Genomic DNA, 13,775 nt, shown 5'->3' on the forward strand with positions numbered 1-13,775 from the left:
GTTTCCCAAGCGGACTTTGTTGTTCACACTTCACACCAAGTGCGGGCCAAACCCTCTAAATGGACCCAGTGTGAACACAGCGACGCTGATACAAATGAAACTTGTATAAATGTGCACTTACTGTGCTCAATCCTGGAAGAGCAGCAGAATTCAGATAATGCAGACGCAGTACTAACATTCAATGCCTTGTGCCGCCAACATATTTTTTGGCACTTAAAACTCCACCACCGTCAGAAGCACAGTTCGGTGCTTTCTCTTTCCTCTGACATCTGGCTCATGAGAAGAAAGATTTTTGCTATTTTTCAACCAAACTTATCATCTTCCGTTTTCTCATTACTACCACTAAATAAACAGTACAATCCTATAAGCTTAAAGTGTCTGTTTTTTGCTTCAGCCGATCGCACAAGATTATATTGCGAGTCCACACTTTTATACGCAGTTAACTAATGTGATTTTTTTGGAGATTAATTTTTTTAATGCGCGTTAATCGCATTGCTGTGTCTTGAGCCTTTTGGCACACCGTACTTCAATCCCGGCCGCGGCAACATTGGATTGAGTGTCTGAGTGCAGTTATTGTTTAAATAGAAAGTTAGTCACTGAACCGCGTAATGGAGAAAAGCACTACAAATTAATGGGAGTTTTTCTTTTTTTTTTTTTTTTCTTTAATGTTCTGACGGCTCAGTGGACAGAAAGACACTTACTTTTCTGTCAAAGATGAGTGTATCTAGTCTGCTGTGTGCTGAACACGCTTTCACTTCTCAAAATACACTAGCAGCTGTTCTGCTACAGACAATAACAGTAATATATGATGTATGATAATATAAGACTTTAAAAAAAAAAAAAAAATAAATAAAAAAAAAAATTGAGTTGTCTTTGTTGCTGCTTTTTTGTGGGTAGTATGGAAATAATAATGTATTTCAGTCCACAACTTCTGATCTCTGTGTGCTGCTGATCAAGCTTGAACCGCACATTTTATTGTGTTTGTATTTGTAATTTCTAAATTATTGGTTAAATAAATACATAAATACATATTAAACGATTTTATTTACAGTTAAAGATAATAATAATAATAAATAATAATAATAATAATAGCATCAGTAATAAAACAAATTTAAATTAGGTGGATATAATAATTGTGTCGATTTAATGTGTGATTAAAATCGAGATTAAGATTTTAAAAAATTAATCGCGATTTATATTTTTTTAATCTCTTGACAGCTATATTTAGGGGTCTACTTAAATCGCGGTAAATTTACGTATTTTTCGCAGGTAGGTTATGGAATAAAATTAGGAGTTCACTAGAGATGTTAAATACATGCCAGTAGCAATCCACAGCATTCGGTTATTCTGCTAGTATCAATAATTAATGTATCAATATTGTTAACTAAGGACTGACATAACTATACAAGTATGGGTCATATGAAATATTTTAAGTATCAATCTGTGTTAAATGTAAGGGTTTTTATTAACCGTTCTGAGTTTGACCCTTCTGATTTGGAGGCATACGGCTTGAATTGATACGGGAGACAATCCCTGTTTTCTCTGTCTACATCAGATCCATCACTACATGATTCACATTCATAAGAGGTGTCTGAAACTGATAAAATTAGGCTACTCTCACTTTCACTGTTGTTGTCAGCCATACTGGCAGATGCAAGGTTTTTTTTTTTTTTTATTCAAGAAAACATAATAAACATATATACAATTACAGGCAGATACAAAGTTACAAACTAAATTATAAAAACATTTCAATACCCTCACCACCCTTCTAAATGTTTCCCACAGTAAAGGCAGCCAAGTGTGATAAAGCATAGTGAAAGCGTTATAAAGCATAGGTAAGCATTGTAAAGAATAGTGAGGTATGGTAAGGCATATTAAAAAACATGGCAAACCAGAGTAAACTATGGTAAATGCATAACATGACCAAGGGAAAAGCATCATAAAAGTGCAAAAATACAGAACAAAAATACTGTGGTAAACGTTTATAAAGGCACTCGTGAGTAAAGACATGTCTCCTACCCTCTGCTCTACGCCTGTCCTCAGTTTCATAAGTATAGGATATGCAGATATCTCAAGTACTGTACAGAATCAGAAGTTGCTGTTTGTTCGCGGTGCCTGTGCAGACTGGGTGTGTCATTGGGATCGTACTGACAGCGCTGTCATGGCTCTGCTTCGTGTCCCGGCAGGGTGATAAGAGCGTGCGAGTGATGCGCTCCCTCCTGGCCGCTCAGCAGACCTTCGTGGACCGGCTGGTGCAGCTGATGAAGGCCGTGCAGAGAGAGAGCGGAAACCGCAAGAAGAAGGTGAGGAGACTGCAGGCTCACAGGGAGTGACACGCTGTGTGGTTAAAATGAGTGTGCTAGGGATCTGAGGCCATGTTTTCAAAGCATTTACTCCAGTCTTTAATACATGCTTTGAAAGTGGTGAAACACAATTTTACAAAACAACAACTGAACAACTAAGTTATAGATGTCAAGTCCTCTTCAGCATTCTCAATGTGTTTTGTTTTTCATTTTGTAACATTAACATGTTTTTTTTCTCCTTTCAAAAAATAGGAATGAAATAAAGAATTAAGGAAATGCTTTGAATATATGATTAAAGATGTTTCCAAAGTGTATTTGTTTTCCTGTATGTTTAACTATTTTTTAAATCTATGTGTTGTAGTGTAAATGCAGTAAGATGTGTGCAGTGTAAGGTTTTTAATGAAATATTTACTCTTTTCCGAGCACACACATATGTTGTACACATGTAATCTCATCCACATTAATGTCGCATCATGAAGAAGTAACAGCACTCCAATGGAGTACTTAACATGATGGCTTTTCTGATTGGTAACAACAGTTTCAAGAAGTGAAAGTTTTTAAGCATTTAACCTTGTTTAACCTTAAAGCTTAAAGTTTGTTGTGCAGCCTTGAATGAGTGTGAATGGGTTTAAGACATACCACTGGATTCTCCACCTTTCATTAGAAGGCTGTGTTAAAAATACTCCTTTGTTTAAGTTTGCTAGCCCAGTCTTGGGTGCATGCGGTGTTAAACATGTTTCATAATAGAAGTAATTTATTTTAAGAGTAAAAGTAGACCATGAAACAGGTTTTAATTACAGAAAGCATGATCATTGGTTGAAATTACTAAATTAAATACTCATGCCTCAGCATTATGGATAGATAGTAAGGCCCATACTATCTCAAGGTGCAGGTGTAATCACTGCTTAGAAATTACTTCAGTTTCACTGTGCGTATTTGGACGAATTGAATAATAAAGCATGGTAAACTACAGTAAATGCATAGTATAACCATGGGGAAAAAGTTATTCCCTAATGGTAGCACCCCCTACTGTTTCAGACGGAGAGGCTGCAGGCTCTGCTGGCTGACAACGAGAAGGTGAATCTGTCTGAGATCGAGCCCATCCCCCTGCCGCTTGAGCCTCAGGTCCGCATCAGAGGAATCATCCCAGAGAAAGCCACGCTCTTCAAGGTGAACTGCGCAGAGAGGAGGGCTGGGGGCCAAGGCTCCTGAACTGAGAAAGGAGGGAGAATGAAGCAAGAAACCCTTGTGGAGAATGAGATTTGGGGGGGCAGAAATGTATATATTAACGGATATCTACCAAAACGCTGAGGCTTGTTAGAATGTCAGTTTCCTGTTTTTGTATCCTGATGAAGAGTGGGTGTGGTAGTTTTACAGCACCCTATGAACAGTGGAGATTGCCTGTGCACCTCATCCTGCCAGATTTAATTGTCCTCCAATGAAACGTTTCTCCAAGGCCTGCCCTGTCCTTCTCTCTCCCCCTCTCACTCTCTTTGTATAACTCTCCCTCGACAGAGTGCTCTGATGCCTGCGAAGCTGATTTTCAAGGCAGAGGACGGGGGTCGCTACCCGGTGATCTTCAAACACGGAGATGACCTGCGACAGGACCAGCTCATCCTGCAGATCATCTCTCTCATGGACAAGGTGAGGAGGGGGAGGGGGTTGTAGGTATAATCTCTTTTATGGACGAGGAGGGGGTTCTATACTCCTCTTCAACACATTGACAGCCGACATACAGGAGACATAACTGGAACAAAAACTCTTTTCACCAAGACCTTCACAACTGAGGTTGCTGTAATTGGGGTGTCCTTGTAAGGAAAGTGCCGAGTTGCAAATCTTGTATTAATAAATCTGCAGTAGATGGAAACAGCCCATGCCTACCACCTGACTTACTATTCCTGTTGCTGTCTTTCAGCTTCTGAGGAAGGAAAATCTGGACCTGAAACTGACCCCGTACAAAGTGCTGGCGACGAGCACCAAGCACGGTAAGCACTAAGGAGTAAAGCTCAGGTCTGCTATAGAGGGGAGGAGCACCAAGCACAGAGCAGTGAAGCACAGGTCTGCTATAAAGTAGAGGAGCACCAAGCACAGAGCAGTGAAGCACAGGTCTGCTATAAAGTGGAGGAGCACCAAGCACAGAGCAGTGAAGCACAGGTCTGCTATAGAGGGGAGGAGCACCAAGCACAGAGCAGTGAAGCACAGGTCTGCTATAAAGTGGAGGAGCACCAAGCACAGAGCAGTGAAGCACAGGTCTGCTATAGCGAGGACCATAGACCTTCACTAAGCTAACAAAGGCAATGGATTGGATTGAATGAGGAAGGGCAGCAAGAATCATTTGTGCAGAAAACAGAAATGTAGATACTGAAGAATATTAGCCGAAAGGATTGTTGGGTCCTGTTTTTGTATTCTGATTGAGAGTGGGTGTGGTACAGTGAGCAGGTCCAGATATCCCCCATGCAACCTGCGGGATGCTTTATGTTTGTTTGTTTGTTTTCGGTGTGTTTGCTAACGTCCTGCCCTCCTGTTTCAGGATTCATGCAGTTCATCCAGTCAGTTCCTGTGGCTGAGGTTCTGGGCACCGAAGGGAGTATACAGGTGTGTGCTCTGTGTGCTCTATTCAAACACCACTGGTTTTTTTTTTCTGCTATTCCCCAGATAAACGTTTCCACATACTAAAAAACATAGCAAAGTGTAATAAAGCACTGCGAAAGCACAACATAACATAGTAAAGAATAACAAGGTATGGTAAAGCATATTAATAGACATGGCAAACTAGGGTAAACTGTGGTAAATGCATAGTGTAACCATGGAAAAACTGCAAAAATACAGTGCAAAAATACTGTGATTAACTTTTATAATGGTCCTGTACACCAGTAAAACTAACCTACAAAAAAATAGAACAAAATAAAATGTTTACATTAAAAATTCAAAACCTTGTAAGTCTCACACAGAAATGTAGAGAACTCAACCATGTCTTTGTTCCTTCTGTCAGTTTGTGTGCTTGTGAGGACTACGGACCCTTCTAACACACATGTACATTCAAGAGTTGTGATCTTGCATGCGAGTGTGTGTGTGTTCATGTTCTTAAGGGATTTAATCTATTTGATCTGGAAATTCCGTTTTCATAATCCAAGGTTAGAATGATCCCAGGAGTGTTTAATATAACTGCAACTGCTTTCCTTTGCATTTTTAAAAGGTCATCAACCTTGGAAGCCTTTTTTGCTTTGTTTATAAAACGTTAATAAATAGCTTTCCATCCCTGTCTTTGGTAAAATAATGTACCTACTGTAAACCAGGGGAGTTCTGAAAACCAACACTGGGTGCCTGGTCACTGCTAATTATTATTTATTTATTATTATTATTATTATTTTTTATTTCTCAGCAGACGCCCTTATCCAGGGCGACTTACAATTGTTACAAGATATCACATTATTTTTACATACATTTACTCATTTATACAGTTGGGTTTTTACTGGAGCAATCTAGGTAAAGTACCTTGCTCAAGGGTACAGCAGCAGTGTCCCCCACCTGGGATTGAACCCACAACCCTCTGGTCAAGAGTCCAGAGCCCTAACCACTACTCCACACTGCTGCTAATATAATATAACAGTGTAGTTCCCTGTGTAAAACAAGCAGGCAGAAAGACTAAGCAAGGTTTTGGAGTCCCTGCACTCCCCCAGCATGATCCCAGTGGAAAGACGTGACTCCCTGCCTGGCCCCCCTCCTGACTGTCCTCTGTCTGATTTTTTTTCTGCAGAACTTCTTCCGGAAGCATGCTCCCAGTGACAAGGGTCCATACGGCATCAGCGCTGAGGTTATGGACACCTACGTCAAGAGCTGTGGTGAGACTCGTAGTTCCAAAGTACGATATGTAGGTGTGATTCATGCAGCTCACACATCCCAGAGAGAGAGGAACGAGACTCCCTAACACCCAGGAATGAGTGTGCGCACTGCCACTACCATACTGTAGCCTAGAGGGATGAGCAGTGATCTGTAGGACTGACACATCACAGAGCTATTGAGTTCAGCCCAGGGCATCACTATACAACTATACCAGAGTGATGTAATGCATATATATATATATATATATATATATATATATATATATATATATACAGACGTGCTCAAATTTGTTGGAACCCTTACAGCTCATTGAAATAATGCTTCATTCCTCCTGAAAAGTGATGAAATTAAAAGCTATTTTATCATGTATACTTGCATGCCTTTGGTATGTCATAGAATAAAGCAAAGAAGCTGTGAAAAGACATGAGTTATTGCTTATTCTACAAATATATTCTAAAATGGCCTGGACACATTTGTTGGTACCCCTTAGAAAAGATAATAAATAATTGGATTATAGTGATATTTCAAACTAATTAGTTTCTTTAATTAGTATCACACATGTCTCCAATCTTGTAATCAGTCATTCAGCCTATTTAAATGGAGAAAAGTAGTCACTGTGCTGTTTGGTATCATTGTGTGCACCACACTGAACATGGACCAAAGAAAGCAAAGGAGAGAGTTGTCTGAGGAGATCAGAAAGAAAATAATAGACAAGCATGGTAAAGGTAAAGGCTACAAGACCATCTCCAAGCAGCTTGATGTTCCTGTGACAACAATTGCAAATATTATTAAGAAGTTTAAGGTCCATGGAACTGTAGCCAGCCTCCCTGGGCGTGGCCGCAAGAGGAAAATCGACCCCAGAGTGAACAGACGGATGGTGCGAATGGTAGAAAAAGAACCAAGGATAACTGCCAAAGAGATACAAGCTGAACTCCAAGGTGAAGGTACATCAGTTTCTGATTGCACCATCCGTCGCTTTTTGAGCGAAAGTGGGCTCCATGGAAGAAGACCCAGGAGGACTCCACTTTTGAAAGCCAGACTGAAATTTGCTAAAATGCATATTGACAAGCCACAATCCTTCTGGGAGAATGTCCTTTGGACAGATGAGTCAAAACTGGAGCTTTTTGGCAAGTCACATCAGCTCTATGTTCACAGACGAAAAAATGAAGCTTTCAAAGAAAAGAACACCATACCTACAGTGAAACATGGAGGAGGCTCGGTTATGTTTTGGGGCTGCTTTGCTGCGCCTGGCACAGGGTGCCTTGAATCTGTGCAAGGCACAATGAAATCTCAAGACTATCAAGGCATTCTGGAGCGAAACATACTGCCCAGTGTCAGAAAGCTCTGTCTCAGTCGCAGGTCATGGGTCCTCCAACAGGATAATGACCCAAAACACACAGCTAAAAGCACCCAAGAATGGATAAGAACAAAACATTGGACTATTCTGAAGTGGCCTTCTATGAGTCCTGATCTGAATCCTATCGAGCATCTATGGAAAGAGCTGAAACTTGCAGTCTGGAGAAGGCACCTATCAAACCTGAGACAGCTGGAGCAGTTTGCTCAGGAAGAGTGGGCCAAACTACCTGTTAACAGGTGCAGAAGTCTCATTGAGAGCTGCAGAAAATGTTTGATTGCAGTGATTGCCTCTAAAGGTTGTGCAACAAAATATTAGGTTAGCGGTCCCATCATTTTTGTCCATGCCATTTTCATTTGTTTTCTTATTTACAATATTATGTTGAATAAAAAATCAAAAGCAAAGTCTGATTTCTATTAAATATGGAATAAACAATGGTGGATGCCAATTACTTTTGTCAGTTTCAAGTTATTTCAGAGAAAATTGTGCATTCTTCATTTTTTGTGGAGGGCTACCAACAAATTTGAGCACGTCTGTGTGTATATATATATATATATATATATATATATATATATATATATATATATATATAGTATTGATAATGATAATAGTATTGATAATGATAATGCTGATGTTGTATAATCTCACAGCTGGTTACTGTGTCATCACCTATATCCTGGGAGTTGGAGACAGACACCTGGATAACCTGCTGCTGACCAAGACAGGTGAGGCAAACTGAACTGGACACCAGACACCCACCACTGTATATGCACTCTCCTCTCCCCTCCCCTTCCCTCCTATACTCTCACACCGACACACAAACCTAAAAAACCTGCTGTTGACCAAGACAGGTGAGGCAATCTGAACTGTACACCCACCACTGTATGTGCACTCTCCTCTCCTCTCCCCTTCCCTCCTACACTCACACTCTCACACACCGACACACAAACCTAAAAAACCTGCTGCTGACCAAGGCAGGTGAGCAAAACTGAACTGGACAGCAGAAACGAAACAACAAACCACCACCACCATTGTGATAAGACTCCCATTGCAAAGCAGTTTGATCCATTCCAAGTTTTACTGTGAGCTGAAAAAGACGAGCTTGAGTCCTATACACTGTTCAACATGGATATTCAAGCTCACAATAAGACCTGGAATGGCTCAAACTGCTATTGAATCAGAGTCTTATTTCCATCTCAGCCACCACACAAACTCAATTCCTGTCCATTTCGTCCTTGGTGTATTAACTGCTTACTTCATTATCATTAAGCCTGTTGTATAATGGCCCTTCAGGATGGAAGTTTCCCATATCTGCCTAACAGCATTAGACATAAAGTAGTTTACTGCCCTCTTATAGCAAGGGTAAGGACTTGGATAGTCAGCCACAGTCTTTTCTGTCCAGCATGTTGTGTTGTGTTTTGTACTGTTGTACAGCAGGGGGCAGTATAGATCCATTTTGTGCCTCCTCTTTGGAAACAGATGTCTGAGTACAAAATGTCTTCTAATGTGTCTGCTGGTCTCTCTCTCTCTCTCTCTCTCTCTCTCTCTCTCTCTCTCTCTCTCTCTCTCTCTCTCTCAGTGTTGATTGGGATACTTTACCATTCTGAGTGAACTACCTGAAGAAACAACTGCTTGGGTTTGTGTGGATTGCTGCACTACAGTAAGAAAAGCAGCTATCATCCCAAACCCAAGCAGCTGTTTCTTCACTTGTTTCATTTAGAATGGTAAATTAGCCTAGTCAACACCAATGACCCTCACCTGTTTGTTGTCACCTGATTTCTGTGGAGAGTTCACTCCAAATAATCGAATGATTATTTTGTGCAGCAGTACAGAAAACATTTTGTATTGGACTGCTCTTGACTGTTTTTAGTCTGGTCTCTGTCTGCATGTTTCTGTTCTGTGTACAGTCACTTGTGACGGCTAGTAACAGGAATTAAACAAAATAAGTTCTAGCTCGTGAAATAATTACACAACTCACATCTCTTGTGCACTTGTCTTCATTGTGTTGGTTCTGCTATGTGGGCAAGAGGCTGAATTGTGGCTGAAAGGAAAAATATTTTTGTAAATACTCTGTGTGACTGGGTGTCCCTGCTGTTCCCAGGGAAGCTGTTCCACATTGATTTTGGATACATTCTTGGAAGGGACCCCAAGCCCTTGCCTCCCCCCATGAAGCTGAGCAAGGAGATGGTAGAGGGGATGGGGGGCATGCAGAGTGAGCAGTACCAGGAGTTCAGGAAGCAGTGCTACACTGCGTTCCTGCACCTGCGCAGGTAAATAACACAACACCAAACACACTGACACACCGACACACACACTGATACACAGACACTAACATATCGACACACACCCGACACACTGACACACACAGTGAGCAGTACCAGGACTTCAGGAAGCAGGGCTACACTGCGTTCCTGCACCTGCGCAGGTAAATAACACACCGACACACACACTGACACACAGACACTAACATATCGACACACACCCGACACACTGACACACACAGAGCAGTACCAGGACTTCAGGAAGCAGGGCTACACTGTGTTCCTGCACCTGCGCAGGTAAATAACACAACAACACACACACATACATCAACAAACCCACATGCACTGCCGAGAAGTACCAGAATTTCACAAAGCAGTGTTACACAACCTTCTTGTAACTGTGTAAATATACAAACACACACATTCACACATACTCACAAACACTGGACTTGCTCAGATAATTAACATAGTGACACACACACACACACACACACAGCAAACAGTACAAGGAGTTCAGGAAATACAGCCTTATCTCACGTGCGCTGGTAATTAAACAGTGCCACTTACTCGCTCACACAGACTCGCACTCCCTCTTGTGTCACAGTCCAAGCTGACGATGTTTCTGTCTCAAGGTACTCCAACCTCATTCTGAATCTCTTCTCTCTGATGGTGGACGCCAATATCCCTGACATCGCACTGGAGCCGGACAAGACCGTCAAAAAGGTTATAATCATCCTGTGATTTGTAATTGTTTCTGTGTATGTAAATTCGGACTCTTTGGATCCACAGAGGTATAGGAAAACAAAGACTCATCAAATGAACCAGAACCCTCCACCTCACTTTGCACATCTTTTTGTAAAAATAAATACATACTTCATACATACATCAGGGATGGACTCACATTGCATAGCAGTTTCACCCATTCCAGGTTTTATTACGAACTTGATTAGCCCCAGTGCATAGATAACAAGCTCAAGTGTGTCTTATTAAACTCCTCGTAAAACCAGGAATGGATCAAACTGCTGAGCAATGGGAGTCTTATTTCCATCACCGATAAATACATGCGGGGGCGGTCCCTGTTTATATACTGTATTTGGTTTTTGGACAATCTGCAACTTTTTGGATGTCCATAAAGTTAACGTCTGTGCATTTGCAGTTCACATTGTTTGTTTTGCATTTCAAAAATCAGGCAATCATTAATCAGTCGCTCAAACTGCTTGCAGTCCGGATAGCCACAGCCAATACGGGGCAGCACTTGGGGGCAGGATTATAGAGCTGTGCCGGCTTGTATTGCATTAAGGAAGAAGGGCTTTAAACAAATGCTGGCCCATGAGAGGAGTGGGAAGAGTAAGCACTGCCATTGAATCATCATATTGCTGCTGGGGAAAATAAGGCTTTTTTTCTCCCACTGTTTTTAACTGAAGAGGAATTCTGTAATGCAAAGCTGTAGCTCTCCCAGGTTAAAAAAACTAACAACCTAAATGTGCGATCTCATGCACTATCACTGAGCTGCCTTTAGTTACCTCCCCTGTCTTCTGTATACCACCCTGTCAAAACAAGCATATAATACTATTACCAGAGTATACAGTGCCACTGTGATATAAAACACACACACACAACCTGTTCATAACATGCAGATATTATTCTGAAATGTTTAAAAGACAGGTATGTAGTATATTATGAAAATAACAGAATCCTCTTGACTGTCCTGGCTGATTTAGACCAAAGCTCGCTCTCCTCTCCCCTACCTGGACTACAAGTCATGAGGAATGTTCAGTAGGAAATCCATCAACTCAGAGCTACACCATTAATCCATCCCCAGTATTTAAGAAATGAGAAGGTGCTTGGTGTCTGAGCAGAGTCGATAATCATTAGGCGCCTGTAGCACTGGGGGATTTATGGGGGAGTAGAGGTGCTCACCCGTCCCTAAATGAGGAATGTGTTTGAGAGTGTGGGCCGGCACAGAGCGGGGGGCTACAGAAGTCTCTGGAGCGGGAAATGAAGCTAGGACAGCAGGATTAGGGGAGAAATACAGCTATCGCCAAAATAATTAACTAATTTTGCTTCATAAAGTCTAATTAAACTTGCTGAATAATGTTACGTTAACATTAAATTACATATGCTTTGTAGTTTTCCATATACTTCCAGAGCTAACACTGAGTTCTCATCAGTACCAGGCAACAAAACAACAACGTGTCTCGGCTCTGACTCGCCACACATCAGTAAGATAAATCAGGGTCTCTGTCACACTGACACATAAAATGGTTTTTGCAAAGATTATGGTCAAAGGCTTTTAATGAAAGGCACAGTGTTCAGTAAATGCTTTACAGTACTGTGCTGCCAGTGACTCATCCAGTAAAGGCACTACCACATGGACTGCAGGGTGAGTCATGCCCTTAGGAGCTTACTGGCTCAGATCCTGGTTGTGCTGAGTTGCCAATCTTGTCTGGGGGCCCCACAGGGAGTGCTGCTTTGAATTGGGGAGGGAGAATTGGGGAGGGTGGATCAGCTAGTCCAGCCAGAGACTTTGCAGACTGGGCCCTGTATCCTAATCCATGTTTTATTATTTAGTAACCATACATTTGAGACAGGCTTAGATAAGAGCTTTTTTTTTTTTTTTTTAGGGCAATGTCTACTAAATTTAATAAATTGTTTTTTAAGGCAAAGTAGGATAGAGTTTGACTACAGTGCCACGTATCCAACTTAATACATTTTTGTATTTGTTTTTTCTAGCACTAAAAAGTTAAAGCCAAAAGTCAGAGCTGTCACTGGCTCTGTGTGATTGTATCACTGTAATAACCCAGTGAGAGCCGGTCATAATGAAAAGGGCTGGATACCAGGGCCCCTCCCCATCCAGACACTGGAGGCGGCGACTGTGACCAGCCCAGCTCTCTGTGGGCGTGGCACTCTCAGCCCTAGCTCAAGCTGCCTATTGGCTCCTGCTCATTGCTTTTGCTCTGCCCCCTCAGGTGCAGGATAAGTTCCGATTGGACCTGTCGGATGAAGAGGCGGTGCACTACATGCAGAGCCTGATTGATGAGAGTGTGGGGGCGCTGTTCGCCGCAGTCGTCGAACAGATTCACAAGTTTGCACAGGTGGGTCGCTTCATACCAGCAGCCCAGCATGTCCTTTGATACATATATATGTGCTGTTCGCCCTGTCTCTGATTTAATAACCATACATTTGAGACAGGCATAGAGAAGAGCTTTTTTTATTTAGGGCAATCTGGGGTAGGAGAACATGTCCTCATTATTAATTTATGTTTACATGTGCAGTCAACCCTGCCTCTTAAAGTATAACCCAGTCTTTCTGCAAGCACTGGGCAGGAGAGAGTGCAATTCTGTCAACCACTGAATATGTGTTTGAATGTTGAATGGATGGAGTGCTTTTTTTTTTTTTTTAACAGTACTGGAGGAGATAGAGAAGCCTGGCCAAGACAAGCGAAGGGAGGCAGACCTGCTGAACACCCCATTGGTACCATCACCGTCAACATCGTCATCATAATCATCATCATCAGCAGCAGCACGTGGAGGGGGCTCTCCTCTGGTTTAGACTGTTTTCCATGCAGAGCTGTTCTCTTGTAGCTGCCCACGCTGAGAGTGCCTCCTGCCTGGTGTGCCGTACTGTGCAGGGAGACACTGGGAGCAGCCACAGACCTGACACAAGGACTGGGGGAAGGGGATAGGTAGTTGTATGAGTTGCCAATATTTGAAGATTTATATGTATAGAATAACACAATAATGTATTTCTTTATAACACAGTAATGTCTTTTATTAGATATATTTTTTTCTGTTATTGGTTTTGTTTCACAGTAAATCAGATCATGTTGAATGCAAAAGATCACTATATGGTTACTATGTTCAGAATGCCAAAATAAACAGTAGAAAATACACTTATCAACCACTGTCAGAAATACTTTTTCTGTTACAATGTTTTATTAAATTCTTTTTCGCTTACAAATTAATCAAATGAGCGAAAGCATGGATTGTTCATCACTTTGTAACCCGGTTGTAT

General features: G+C 41.5%; 1 protein-coding gene across 1 annotated transcript in view; it reads left to right on the top strand.

The window, feature by feature from the left end:
• The window catches only part of pik3c3 (phosphatidylinositol 3-kinase, catalytic subunit type 3), a 34,174-nt gene extending 20,513 nt beyond the window's left edge, over positions 1-13,661 (top strand). The window contains exons 15-25 of the mRNA XM_034015903.3: positions 2,187-2,303; positions 3,342-3,473; positions 3,819-3,947; positions 4,219-4,288; positions 4,834-4,898; positions 6,061-6,145; positions 8,151-8,225; positions 9,602-9,770; positions 10,394-10,484; positions 12,731-12,856; positions 13,168-13,661. Coding sequence (XP_033871794.1) covers positions 2,187-2,303; positions 3,342-3,473; positions 3,819-3,947; positions 4,219-4,288; positions 4,834-4,898; positions 6,061-6,145; positions 8,151-8,225; positions 9,602-9,770; positions 10,394-10,484; positions 12,731-12,856; positions 13,168-13,182 — 1,074 coding nt within the window. The 3' untranslated portion in view covers positions 13,183-13,661. The remainder of the gene's footprint in view (positions 1-2,186; positions 2,304-3,341; positions 3,474-3,818; positions 3,948-4,218; positions 4,289-4,833; positions 4,899-6,060; positions 6,146-8,150; positions 8,226-9,601; positions 9,771-10,393; positions 10,485-12,730; positions 12,857-13,167) is intronic.
• The last annotated feature ends 114 nt before the right edge of the window (positions 13,662-13,775 follow it).

Source organism: Acipenser ruthenus, chromosome 2, assembly GCF_902713425.1.
Source record: "Acipenser ruthenus chromosome 2, fAciRut3.2 maternal haplotype, whole genome shotgun sequence".
NCBI classification, from domain to species: Eukaryota; Metazoa; Chordata; class Actinopteri; order Acipenseriformes; family Acipenseridae; genus Acipenser; species Acipenser ruthenus.